Genomic DNA, 13,557 nt, shown 5'->3' on the forward strand with positions numbered 1-13,557 from the left:
CGAGCGACAGGCAGGAGACACGAGACAGCAGGCTCCTGGTTGAGCAGAACTGGGCGAGGACGGCTTCCCCAGGCCTGGTCACCCGGGTTCAGGAAGCCGTTCAGCCGTGACCTCGCCTGCTCCGTTGCTCGAGCTCGTCTCCTCGTGCCGTTCGCGCCGCGCCCCGCGTCTCACTTCCTTTTCTTCACCTTGCTTCTTCCGCCTGAGCGAGCGTCAGGCCGCCGCTAGAGCTGAGGGCGCTGGTGGCGCATCACAAATATGCCCCCCCTTTGAGAAGTTTTTTTTTTCCGGAAAAAAAAAAAAAACTTGCACCAAGCACTGGTCGGCGGACTGCACCACACCACACTGAACACTTTCCCACGCGCACCACCGTTCACTGGCTGTCATGTTGCACACACACAAAACACACAACAAAAATGTAACTACACAGGCACCACCAAAGGAAGTTCACACAAAAAGATTGGTTACCCGACCAGTCAATAGAATGTCACAGCGATAGAGTTCTCACAGGGTCGTGACCGGCTTAAATAATCTGCACCAACGTTATCAGAGCCTTTAATATGTTCAACCCGGAAAGTATATTCCTGTAGCACCAGACTCCATCGTAGCACACGGCTATTTAAATGCTTCGCCTGCGCCTCAACATGTCTGCTACCTCCTTCTCGACAACCTCACGCAAAGCAAATGGTAATGGATACTGCGGGGTGTTGACAGGCGCACTCGTCGTTAATTCCAAGTGGCACTCAATTAAATTAGTATGGCCCGGAACCTCTGAAAAAAATGTCGCGGTGAGCCTCCAGCAATCTATCTAGTGCGGCTAACTGCGTCTCATTCAAAGTTTGAGCTCGCTTGATAGCTCCAATCCCAGGACCAGGATTCGCACTGAAGGTTGGCACTGGAGTTTCTGCCTCCACTTCCTCAACGACCACGAACGATGACGCTTGGAGGGCATTCACTGGCTGGCGTTCTTCATAGCGTTTCAACATGTTTATGTGAAACAACTTTTTGCTGGGGCCCACGTTAAGCCAGTAATCGACTTCGTTCTTTTTGCCGGTGACCGCAAAAGGGCCTTTCCAATGCATGATGAGCTTGTTATGAGAAGCGGGTAGAAGGATTAGCGCTCGATCACCAACCTTCAGTTTCCTATTAGAGGCGCGCCTATCGTGGTACATCTTCTGTGACCTCTGCGCCCTCATTAAATTTTGGTGTGCGAGCTGCAGCGTGCCTTCTAGACGCTCCCTCAGATCTAGCACATAACCATACGTTGTCCTGACAGTGTCAGACAGGTTTCCGGCTGTCCAGAGCTCTTTTAGAATGGTAACTGGCCCTCGGACTTGGCGACCGTAGATGAGCTCAAATGGGGAAAACCCCAGGCTAGCTTGCGGTGCTTCTCTGTAGGCGAAGAGCAGTGGAGCAAGATAACGGTCCCATGCCTTGGGGTGTTCTTGGCACAACTTCTGTAGCATGCTCTTCAAGGTCCCATTAAACCGCTCCACAAGCCCGTTGCACATAGGATGGTATGGTGTCGAACTTAAATGTTTTATAGCTAGCAAATCGTTCACTTCTCGCATAAGTGCAGATGTGAAACACGAAGCCCGATCACAAAGGACCTCCAGTGGGAATCCAATACGGGAGAACATCTCGAGAAGGCCTTCCGCCACAGTGGCTGAATCGATGGCAGGAAGGGCTACCGCATCGGGATACCTGGTGGCAAAATCCACCAACGTGAGGATGTATCGGTTCCCTCTAGATGAGGTTGGAGTCAAAGGTCCAATGATGTCCACCGCCACCCGCTCAAAAGGTGTGGAAATAATAGGCATACGTCCTAATGGAGCGTTGCCCAGCTTTCCTTTCGGCACAGTCCGCTGACAGGCGTTGCATGACTTCACAAACCTTTTGATGTCGGCTTGTACCCCTGGCCAGTAGAAGTCACCCAGTACTCTCGCCGTAGTTTTCTTTACACCCTGATGACCGGCAAGAGCACTCTCATGCGCCTGCACAAGGACCTGATGGCGCAAGCTCTTCGGAACCACCGCCTGTTCAATCGTTTTGCCAGGGCACACTTGATACGTCCGGAACAATACGCCGTCAACCAGATGGAAGGTGTGGGAGGACTCGGCTTTGCCGGGAAAGGTTGTCCCCAGTTTCTTCCGACACAGGTCTAAGCTAGTGTCCTCTTCTTGTTTCTTGCGGAACGCCAGGCGAGACACGTGGACCGTGCTCTGAGAGAGATCCAAGATAGTCTCCGAAGCTTTCGCCGCCACAGCTGTGCAAGGAGCGTTGGCCTGCGTAGCCGGTGCAGAATTGGTCCCCTGGTCCGCCGAGACTGATGAACAATTATTTGAGTTCTCCAAGAAAGGAACACGTGCACCCGGGACATTGCCAATTAACACGTCGTACAAAGGCGTCGGTAAGCACCTTGCAATAGCCTTGCCCGTAAAGTACGGTGATGTGACGATCACCTCCGCCTCAGGAGCTTCTATGGTGGAACCATCCGCCAAAAGCAATGTCGCTCTTTTCCCAGTATAAGCTGCCTCGGGCACGAGGGCCTGGCGTACGACGATGCTGTTACTTCCAGTGTCCCGTAGCACTGACACTCTTTGTCCAAACACTTCCCCGTGCACCACCGGCATGCTGGCAATCGGTGGAGAGGGTCTGTGAACAGGAGCTGCCGCTTGGACATCTAAACGCTCTCTTCCCGGCTGTGAATCAGGGCAAGAACCTTGGGGTGACATGAAACATGCGGATGTCTCCCGGTCACTTGAACTGCAGCGCCGGCAGGATTGTAAGTCGTGTCCAGACTTGCGGCAGAATGTGCAATATGGGGCCTTCGGCTTCGAACGGCAATCGGAAGACCTGTGTCCGACCTTCTCGCAGATGAAACATCGAATTTGTGACTTGGGATTAGGAACCGTGATTGTAGGCCTCACTGAACTCTGCTCACTCCGGTCTTTGAAAGTTGCAAGGTTATTCTGTCTCTGAGCCTCCAGGAAATGGTCGGCGGCCTCAACAATCCTTTCAACCTTTTTACAATCCCTTTCTCGTAGAAACAATACTAAACGATTGTGGCAGTTGCTTATAAACTGCTCAGCAACAATCATATCGCGCACCACCTCAAAGGTGCGGCCTTCTCCCCGCATTTCTACCCAGCGGTCAAAGAAACTGAAAAGCCTCGTGGCGTACTGGGAGGCTGTCTCGTCATCGTGAGGCTTGCTCTGCCGAAATCTCTCCCTATAGCCTTCAGCGGTAAAACGAAATCTTCGTAGCAGGGCAAGTTTCGCTTTCTCATAATCCATGGAGTCCTCTGGAGATAGCCGACCAAAGACTCTAAGAGCTTCCCCGCCGAGACAGAGGCTCAAAGCCGTGGCCCACTTCTCCTTCGGCCACCCTTGCCCTGTGGCGACATGTTCAAAACGCTTCAAATACGCGTCCAAATCATCTCGTGCCTCATTAAACGTTGGTATCAGGCCATGTGGGCTAATGGGAAAAACGGTTGAAGCACTACGCTCCGCACTTTCAGCGTTTGGATTAGGAGGAGGATTTTCTCTTTCTGATAGTTTAACTCGAAGCTGTAAATTCTGCGCTTCTCGCTCTAAGTTCTGTGCTTCGAGCTCCAAACGCCGCTTTGTGGCTTCCCGATCCGCAGCTCTCTCCTCTCGTGCCTTGCTCAATTCCTCCTCTACCCACTCGCGCAACTCGCGTCCCTGCAAACCCAGGCGCTCTCCTACCGCGAGAAAATCTGCAGCACTCATTCTGTCTTATGAACTCTGTTAACTGGTAAACGCTGCTCGGCCTGGTCCTGTCGCGGACGCCAAATTTGTGAGGGGAAAAGGCCCCCAGCAGGTTCGAGCGTCCTCCGAGGTGGGGCCCCGGAGGATCCAGAAAAGTCGTCCCAGACCGTGCACGTCCGTAGATGTAACAAAAATGGTTTACTTAATATAGGAGAGCAGTCACTGATGAGTATGGAGCTGTGCGGCCGAGGGTCGAGGAGTGGCTCCGGTGTGAGGTTCCGCGGCCCGTCGCCGGAAAGGCGCCGGGGCCAGGTACCTCCGCAGGGTTGTTCTTCCTGCGGCCGGAAGCCGGGCGCGGAGCACCAGCACCGGTGGCGCTGACGACGCACCAGAAAGGTGACGGCCGCCCAGGTCTGAGCACCCGGGCACGGCCAGGAAGGCACCCTTTCACGGCAGGGGGTCCCAGCCACGGGACGGCAGGCACGATCCCACAGCAAGGCCGGCAGGATCTCCGGGCAGGCAGCACCTACCTGTTCCCGGCACGGCGCCCGCACTCCGAGGCAGCGAGCGACAGGCAGGAGACACGAGACAGCAGGCTCCTGGTTGAGCAGAACTGGGCGAGGACGGCTTCCCCAGGCCTGGTCACCCGGGTTCAGGAAGCCGTTCAGCCGTGACCTCGCCTGCTCCGTTGCTCGAGCTCGTCTCCTCGTGCCGTTCGCGCCGCGCCCCGCGTCTCACTTCCTTTTCTTCACCTTGCTTCTTCCGCCTGAGCGAGCGTCAGGCCGCCGCTAGAGCTGAGGGCGCTGGTGGCGCATCACAAACAGCAAATAATGCGGTAAAATGCAGATTAGTGGGAGTAAACATATTCTTCGAGAGCAGATTTGGACAGAACAGAGTCAGTAATTGTGGCAATTGAGGTGGGCAGGTGGTTCCATTCATTGCTTGTCTTTGGAATAAATGAGTGGAAATATGCGTTCGTGCGACAAAAGGGGATGCCAACTTTATGAGGGTGATCTCTACGGGATGAAATGTACATAGGTTCAGAGAGAAGTACTTCTTTAAGATGGCGATTGTGATGATAAATTTTATGAAAGAGAGATAAGCGAGGCACTTTTCTTCATAAGGAAAGAAGTGGAAGGTTCAGAGTAGCTTCCATGTTTGATACACTTGATAGACGAGAGTAGCTGTGAAGTATGAATCTTGCACAGTGATATTGCACAGACTCCAACATTTGAGTATGACATTCGAGACCAGGATCCCACACTGAGCATGCATATTCGAGTTTTGGTCAAACGAGTGATTTATAGAGTAGAGGTTTTAAAGAGGACGATGCCATAGTAAAATTTCGCCTTAAATATCCAAGCTTGAAATTGGCATTGCTGCAAATCAAGTTTATATGTGTTTGCCAGGACAGATTGTTAGTTAATTAAGTAAACACCCAGGTATGTATTTGTAAGACGTTACGGGTTCTAGGGAAAGGCCATCAGTCTGGTAGTCAAAAAGGTCAGTGTTACTGCACTACATATGTTATACTTCATCTTACAAATTGATTGCAGCAATGTGAAAGGTAGAGCTCTTTCATCTGATCAGGGCCAAGAAAGAGAAGAAATAGTCCCTCAAATATTTGAGCAGTGTTGTGACTATTTCTCTAACAATTATTGCAGTAATTGAAAAGGTACCGTAAGAACAGGACTATAGGTCGGACCGGAATATAGGTCGACCCCCTAACTAACAGATTCTAATAATGAAAAAAATATTTTGCAATGGAAAAACTACCGAAAGACACCCTTACCTTGAAAAAAATGTGACTCGACAGGTTGCACAATGGTGACAGTATTTATTTTCATTTAAATGCTGCTCGTATGTACACCCGGCCAATTTTTTAACAGTATCGCGCACCCATCGACCCGCGTGTTTGTTTCTGGCACACGCAAATACGGCGCCATAGAGAAAGCCCTTCCTCTTCATGAATCGCTGCACCCAAGATGGCGAGTTTTTGAATTGAGCCCTCATGAGTCTAGAGGCACGCGTGATCTCTACCGCTTTCACGCAGATGCATTCGGCAGTCACAGGTAGCGATATTGCATGCAGCGCAACCTTTTCTTGCAATTTTGAATACGCTGCGGTCCGCCCACGAAATTTTTTCTTCTGGTTGCTGCAAGTTGTAATACGCAGCTTCTGCCTCCGCCAGTACTGAATGCTCTTTTCGGATACTCCAAATTCGAGCTGTGCCGCCAGGTTGCCGTGAGCTTCGGCGTGCTCAGTAGTGTTTTTCTTGAAGGCGACGGTAAATTGCTGTTGGCGTCCGCTTTGCACCTACGGAAACACAAAATGGCGGCACTGCTGCTGATGGCGATGGAGGCTGTTTACTTCAGCCGCCGATTGTTGCAAGACTTCCGTAGCTTTTCTGCCAATGACCGGTATATAAGACGGGGGTCGACTTTTCACCATGGTGTTTTGAAAAAAGTTCGACCTATATTCCGGCTTTTACGGTAGTTCAGGATGCTGTTTTTAAAGTACAGCGACCATTTTGTTTGCTGGTTAAATTAGCAGAGGAAGTCCACACGAACACAGTACTGTGGAGTCCTGCTGCGAAGTGTAGTGACGCAATTCGTTAACATGGAGCTGCCGAGTCAGCCAAGTCTCCTGCGTGCAGCAGTTGGGCAGGGCTGTTCTTTCCTTCCCAGGGTTGGAGCCACCAGTCATAAGGCTAGGGGAATGGAGGAACACGTTTTGATAGCATACACTGTTCTGATTGGCTCAGTTCGCCGCAGCGTTCACAACGCTGCAAACGACTTGTGAGACAAAATTTAGCCAATAGTAGTCAACTTTAATAATTTAGTTCTAATGGTAACTTTGCAGTCATCTTTTGGCAGCATATAGTTTGGGATCCTTTATTAAGGAAAAGTGCCCACGTCTTTTTGCAGTCACGGGTTCTCAAACTGGGTTCTGTGGGTTGCTTTCGTGGGTGTCGTGAGCATTCACAGTGGCAAGTCCCCCCTTTCCAGTAAACTTCTGGTGGGCATGTGCAAAGCAGACGCAGTACCTGGTTTGTTAAAGCTGATTTCAGAACGTTAGCTCTTCTTAGCTCGTTTCTCAGTTTCATGCTGTCGGCGTCAGTGCCATCCTCAGCACAGACCTTGACAGCACACAAAGATGTTGTGCACCAATAACAGAGCCACATGTTTGTTTTGACAGGAGCGCCAGCAGCAGTGGCTCACCCAGTGAACTTGGAAGCGTGCCAAGATACTGCTGCGCCAATACACATATGTTTAGAATGCCAGTAACATGTTGTGGAAGGGGCATGGCGCACAAGGCGGCGCAGCGCATAGCGACTGAAAGTGTGGGCCATGTCGCCGAGCTAGCCAAGGCCAGCCAAGACAAAAAAAAAACTGTGCGCGTCTCATCGGGCGTTTTACTGGGTGATTCAATGGCGTCAGTGGCACTGGGGTGAGGTTTTGCTGCCGGCAAGCCCATTTTCCCCGAAAAGCCAGTATCTTTCAAAATTAGGGAGAAAAAAAAACAGAAGTCGCATTGATGCCGGAGTGAGGAGCAGCAGATAGGCAATGAAAGCTGGATGAGGCGACACGTGATTCTGTGCGCAGCGCAGCCAGTTGAGTGTGTGAATGTGGGGGAACGTTTGTCTTGTTACTGTTGTGTTATGAGTTCTTGCCTTGGGATTGGAGGGGTGAGCACATGGGCATTGAATAAAAAAAGTGATGGCTGAAAGTACGAAAACTATCAGATACTTACAAAAATGAACGAAATGAAAAAAAAAAGTTCTCCATTCATAAGCAACACCGCCAGATTGTGACACTTATGCCCGATTGTGACGAGAGGGGGTGGGGGTTCCTTGAAACGTTGAAAGCTGTTGGGGCCTCCTTGAGGCAAAAAAGTTTGAGAACCCCTGGCAGGCTGTTTTATAAAAAGCGACTGATAGCTTGAATCAGCTACTGTTAACTTTGATATTTGCTGATATGCATACTTTTACGCTGGAGGATCTTTTTTACCTACATTGTATGCCAAAGCATCTGTTGTGTGCTTGTGTATTTGACCTCAGTTTGAGTGAATTATTCTTTTTTGGCAGACGACATTGAACAATGTGGAAATGGCACGGGAATACACTAAAACACTTGCCAGCTCTCTTCAGGTGAGCAGGGTTTCTGAAATTAAGACATACGTTCTATAATTTCAATTTATGCTTTATTACATTGTTATTCATATGAATTGCCAGTTTGATCTAATTTTCTGTTTGTTTTCACAGGAAGACCTTTCCAAATCCTTTTCTTCAGCCACTGAGAAGAGACAGCTAAACTGGAGGCGAGTTTTGAGTTTGGTTTCTCGTGTCTGTTCCTATATTGGTTGGCTGGCTTTTTTATTTACCATAACAAATGATGAGGAAGCAAGTTTATTTATTTCATATTTACAAATTTGGTCTCAAGCTTGCCGTCAAGCATTCAAATTCTTTACAGAGTAGAAACGCACAATTTTGATTCTGTATTGTTTTGTTGTAGTGGTACGCAGGACATTAGTAAGCATAATTCTGCATGTGGAACTTGTCCATGTCTCATAAATAATTTATAATTGAATTTCTTCTCACACATTATTTCAGTTTCAGTTCAAACAGCTAAATGATGACTGTGTTGTCAAAGTTCAGTTCAGGTCACATGAGGCATATGAAAACACCGATATTATAGCTGCTTCTTCATTTGTTGCCATTCCGGCTTTTGGGGCAGGCTAGCATAAGAGTTTTAGTGGATTAAAATGACAAAGCAGTGTTTTCCTATTGTAACCTTAATTGAAATTCGATTTCATAGCCACCGTGTCGCTGTTGAAATCAAAATAATGTGAGAGATAAATTCAGTTATAAATTATTTACTTGTCACAGGCAATTTCCATGTGGTGACTCATGTTTGCTGTCTTGCGCATCATTACAGAGAATAAAATATGTAACCACAAAATCGGTGTTCATACTCTTTTAGGTTTTATTTAGTGACATTGAACACTGTGTCGTGCAAAAAGTTTTCAAATCTGTGATTCATTTTCACTGAGGTGTTGTGACAAGTTTCTTTCTGTTGCTCATATGGGTTGGTGTGAGTTATGCTGCTGTATTTTTCATTCTTCGTATACTATATATATCTGTAAGCCACTCCTGCTTGAGCACTTAGCCTGCAGTATCTTGTAAATAAAAAATAAATAAAAGCACTGATGAATTAGGTGATGCACTGCTTTTTTTTTTTTTTGAAGTATGAACTCGTAAGCGGCTAGAAGTGTATGCAGAAAGTGTGTTAGAAAACTGTATGCAAGACTAGCAGAAAATGAGAAACTAGCACTTCTTTGTTGAAGCTGGTCCAGAAGCATGCTCCATTCGCACATCATTTTATGACCTCTTCTTTATACCATCACACGTGCATGCTTGTTTGTGTATACGTAATGAAAGAAAACAAACAACTTTCTTCAAATTCTAGTGCTTGCTCCTCTCCCTTCCACACACTCTCTTGTTTTTGTCCATGGAACAATCTAGATTTGTTCCAACTGATTTTGGCTTGGTTTAGTTAAGTTTTGATGCATTTCCTAGAGAGTGCAGCCAGGAAGCCAAGTATAATAAACGGTTGGTAGATTTCTGCAGGTGCCATCGCTAGGAATATTTTTGGCCACAGTCCCGCTAGGGCACTTGAGTCTCAAGGTGATGGTGCCTGGCGCCACCACCGACCCTTAGCTTCCATACTGAAGCTGTAATCTGCACCGTGGCGATACAATGTAAGGCGAAGGGCAGAAACCATGAACGGTGACGGTCGGGGGCCATGGTCAAGCCCCGGCCAACGGGCTCCCCATCTCTATACCAGGTGGGGAGCTCCGGGACCTTCTTGTGTCTATAAGGGTGAAGCACAAGTGACAGAATAGGAACCCTTAATCCATACATGCTGCATGGATTCTCAATTCCCCCCCCCCTAAAAAAAAAAAAGATTGGAACCGGAAACAGTACCACTTCGAAGGAATGAAAGTGAACTTCTAAATCTCCTGAAAATTTCCCCAGTTCCTGATAGTGCATGCTGTTGAGCAAAATGCTCCAGTGGCCGCGCAATCAGTGTTCATAATACAAAAATGTCTAGAGACCAACATAGGCGAGGAATATGAAGCAAAAAAAGCTCTCCTCCAGAGATCTGCTTCTGCATGTGAAATCGAAGAAGCAGAGTGATATATTACTCACACAACAGAAACTGTGTGGCCTTGACATTAGTGTAACATCTCACAGAAGCCTCAGCAGCATTCAGGGAGTAATTTCTGAGTGGTTGCTAATGGCGGAGGATGACAACGAGGTCCTCGAGAATTTGGTAGACCAAGGTGGTAACATCCCTTCGCTGCAACACTGTAAGGCACAAAGGTGAAGAAATAACACCGCACATCGTTCTAACGTTCGGCAGCACTCACTTGCCCGCGTCTGTCCGGGTTGCATTCATCAGGTGCCCAGTGCGCCCATACATTCCTAACCCTAGGTGGTGTTTCAAATGCCAAAGGTATGGCCATAGCAGCAAGACATGAGGGGCCGAAACTGAAATGTGCCGATACTGATCATGATACAGACAACTGCCAAGCAACTGAAACAAAATGCGCAAATTGTCAAGGTCCACACGCAACCTACTCGCAAACCTGTGAAGTCTTTAAAAAAGAAAAGCAAATAATCAATCTGAAGTACGTGAAAATATATCCTACCCTGAGACACGAAAAAAGTTCAGTGAACAGACATATAGGTGATATGTTGACGCTATGCGCGTGGGGGGGGCCAACGGCGTGTGGTGACAGTGGGCACACAGTACACCAATGTTGATGTTTGCCTGCCCCGTCCCCCACCCGGACGGCACTCCGGTATCGGCACCATTGACATCCCAGAGGTGCACCTGACAGCGACCTCTGGGACAACCAATTTTAGTGGGAGTGATAATACACCACTCCAAATTTAGGCCCCTGCCCAGGCAGGGCCATCTATCCACATCTCTGACAGGGGCAGCCAAGGCTGCCCTGCCATTTCAAAAAAAAGGTTCGCTGGCCCCTGAACCGGCAGGCTGCATGGCTTCCCCCCATCGAGAAAAGCCGCAAATTTGAAATTTGTACCCCCACGGGTTCCCCACGGAAATCTATTGCGTCCTGCGAGGCGACAGATACAAACAGTAGCCCGCCTCCGCAGCAGCGACGGCGCAACTCCCTTGAACACAGAAAGGGAGGGAAAATTTCAATAAAGGGCCCCACAACACCGAGAGCATAAGCTTTTAAATACATCCCAAAAAGGCATCAGATGTGGTGTTCCTAATTCACAGGAACTGTTGAGGCATGTTAAAAAACTACTGTGATGTAAAAGATATTCTAACTTTATATTCCCCGGTTGTTTTACGTCTCCAGGAGACAAACCTAGAATCAAAACATAAAAATATTTTAAGTAACTATAAATTTTTTCGCCACGACTGAGAGCAAGCAAATAGGCTCTCTGGAGGTACCGCCATAGCCGTCCAAAGTAGTGTGGCCGCGCACGAAGTGAAGCTTCAGACTGCATTTGAAGCTGTTGCAGTAACTGTTGTACATTTTAAAACAATAATATGTTTCGTATGTCTCCAACCACACCTGACAGTAAGACTCCTTGACTTAAAGAACATTTAAAATAATTACCAGAGCCATATCTGTTAGTCGGGGATTTAAATGCTCTCTCCAATTTGTGGGAAAGCGAACAAACGGACACTAGAGGCCGTATTTTAGATTTCATTCTGTGCAGTAATATATGCCTATTCAACACAGGCAGACGCACATACTGCTCTCCGAGCTCTCGAAAATGGAGTTTTGTATATTTGTCTCTTACATCACCTTCTGTTTTTACTGATTTTAAATGGGATGTCTTGGACAACCCGTATGGCAGCGATCACCTACCCGTTCTTATCAACCTAACATCGTCTCCGGAAATAATTCTAGCAAAACCATGGCGTTGGAAGCTGCATTTTTGCCCTACTGGGCGCTGTTTCAAGAAAATGCCAGCCTAGAAAAAATAGACCCAGATAACTTAAGTGTAGCTTAATGAAATTTTCACAAACTGCATTATTTCCACTGCCCACCTGGCTATACCTCAATCTTCTGGAGTGGTGAAACAAAACCACAAAACCTAGTGTACAAAAGAATGTAGAGTAGCAGAAAAGAAACAAAACAAAGCTTGGGGAACCTTTCCCAGATACCCCACGCAGAAAAACCTTATAAACATTAAAAAGGCAAGAGCATAAGCCCGATCAATATATCCGCCGTAATGCCGAAAAAACTTCGTGTCTGAGTTACGTGACATCCAACCACATCAAAAGAAATGTGGGAGAAGGTACGAAAGCTGAATGGTAAATACTACTCCCCATTCACACTTCCGCGTCTAAAAGCCCCTGGTATACAGACAAACATCGAAGAACAGGCAGACATTTTAGGTGAATATTTTTCAGCAGTTTCCAGCTGATCACACTACACACAATCATTTCTAAAGTACAAAAACACAACTGAGAAACAGACTCCCTACAAGTGGATGTACAAATGAACCATATAATAATTTATTTACAGTTGAAGAAATCGGCACAGTCTTGTCTGCTGGTAAACAGACTACGCCTGGCCCTGACAGAATTACACTATCAAAGGCTATATCACCTCTCTGAACATGCTGTTGGTGCACTTTTAAGTTTTTTTAATAAGGTTTGGGTATTGGGTAAACTACCCAAAGCCTGGAAGAAGGCAATCATCGTTCCATTTTTAAAACCCGAAAAACCACCAACCTCTCCCAGTAGTTATAGGCCCATAGCCCTCACCAGCTGCCTTGCAAAATCATTTGAAAGTATCGTGAATATTAGATTAATCTTCGTGCTAGAAGCCCGTGAGCTTCTCGGATGTCCATCAGTGCGGTTTCAAAAAGGCATGCTCCACAACAGACCACCTAGTTTGCCTTGAAAATACTGTCCGTGAGGCCTTCATACACAAACAACAATGTCTTGCTGTTTTTTTCGATTTAGAGAAAGCATATGACACAACCCGGAGGTACGGAATTCATCACGACTTGGCTGAACTTGGCATTCGTGGCAGGATGTTGAACTGCCTGAAAGACTTCCTGTCAAACCGTACATTCCATGTACGCTTCGGTTCAACCCTCTCAAGAATTTTCACTCAGGAAAATGGAATGCTTCAAGGGTGTATTTTAAGCACAAGCCTTTTTTTTTGTTAAAATGAACTCTATTAGTTAAATAGTTCTAAGGTCCATTATGTATTCAGTCTATGTCGACAATCTTCAGATAGCTTGCACGTCCTCAAACATATCAACATGCGAAAGACAAGTGCAGTTTACAATAAATAAACTTACAGCATTTGCTGACTGAAATGGTTTCTGGTTCTCCCCAGAGAAAACAGTGGCCGTTCTTTTCTCACTCAAACGTGATCTACAGACAGATCCTAGCCTACACCTGAATGAAACCGAATTACCAGTAAAGAGTGACCACAAATTTCTGGGCATAACTTTTGACAAAAAACTGGCCTTCTTACCCCACATAAAGAACCTGAAGAAGAAAGCTTCTCAATAATTAAATATTTTAAAGGTGCTTTCACGCAAACGCCGGGGGTCTGATAGGGCCTGCCTTTTACAAATCTACCGCAGCATAGTTCGCTCTTGCCTAGATTATGGGTGCATAGTGTGCAGTTCAACTCGGCAGTCCTACTTGAAGCATTTAGATCCAGTACATAACTCAGGTCTGCGCCTTGCAAGTGGGTCATACAGGACATCGCCAATCAACAGTCTATAAGTAGAATGTAATGAACCACACCT

General features: G+C 47.2%; 1 protein-coding gene across 1 annotated transcript in view; it reads left to right on the plus strand.

The window, feature by feature from the left end:
- LOC144112546 (conserved oligomeric Golgi complex subunit 4-like) overlaps positions 1 to 13,557 on the plus strand; it is a gene marked incomplete at its 5' end in the record, with an annotated part of 72,813 nt that overhangs the window by 34,202 nt on the left and 25,054 nt on the right. Inside the window, 3 exon segments of the mRNA XM_077645349.1 lie at positions 7,819 to 7,881; positions 7,996 to 8,029; positions 8,032 to 8,051. Of these exon segments, the coding sequence (XP_077501475.1) occupies positions 7,819 to 7,881; positions 7,996 to 8,029; positions 8,032 to 8,051 (117 nt within the window).

This window comes from Amblyomma americanum, unplaced genomic scaffold (assembly GCF_052857255.1).
Source record: "Amblyomma americanum isolate KBUSLIRL-KWMA unplaced genomic scaffold, ASM5285725v1 scaffold_408, whole genome shotgun sequence".
NCBI classification, from domain to species: Eukaryota; Metazoa; Arthropoda; class Arachnida; order Ixodida; family Ixodidae; genus Amblyomma; species Amblyomma americanum.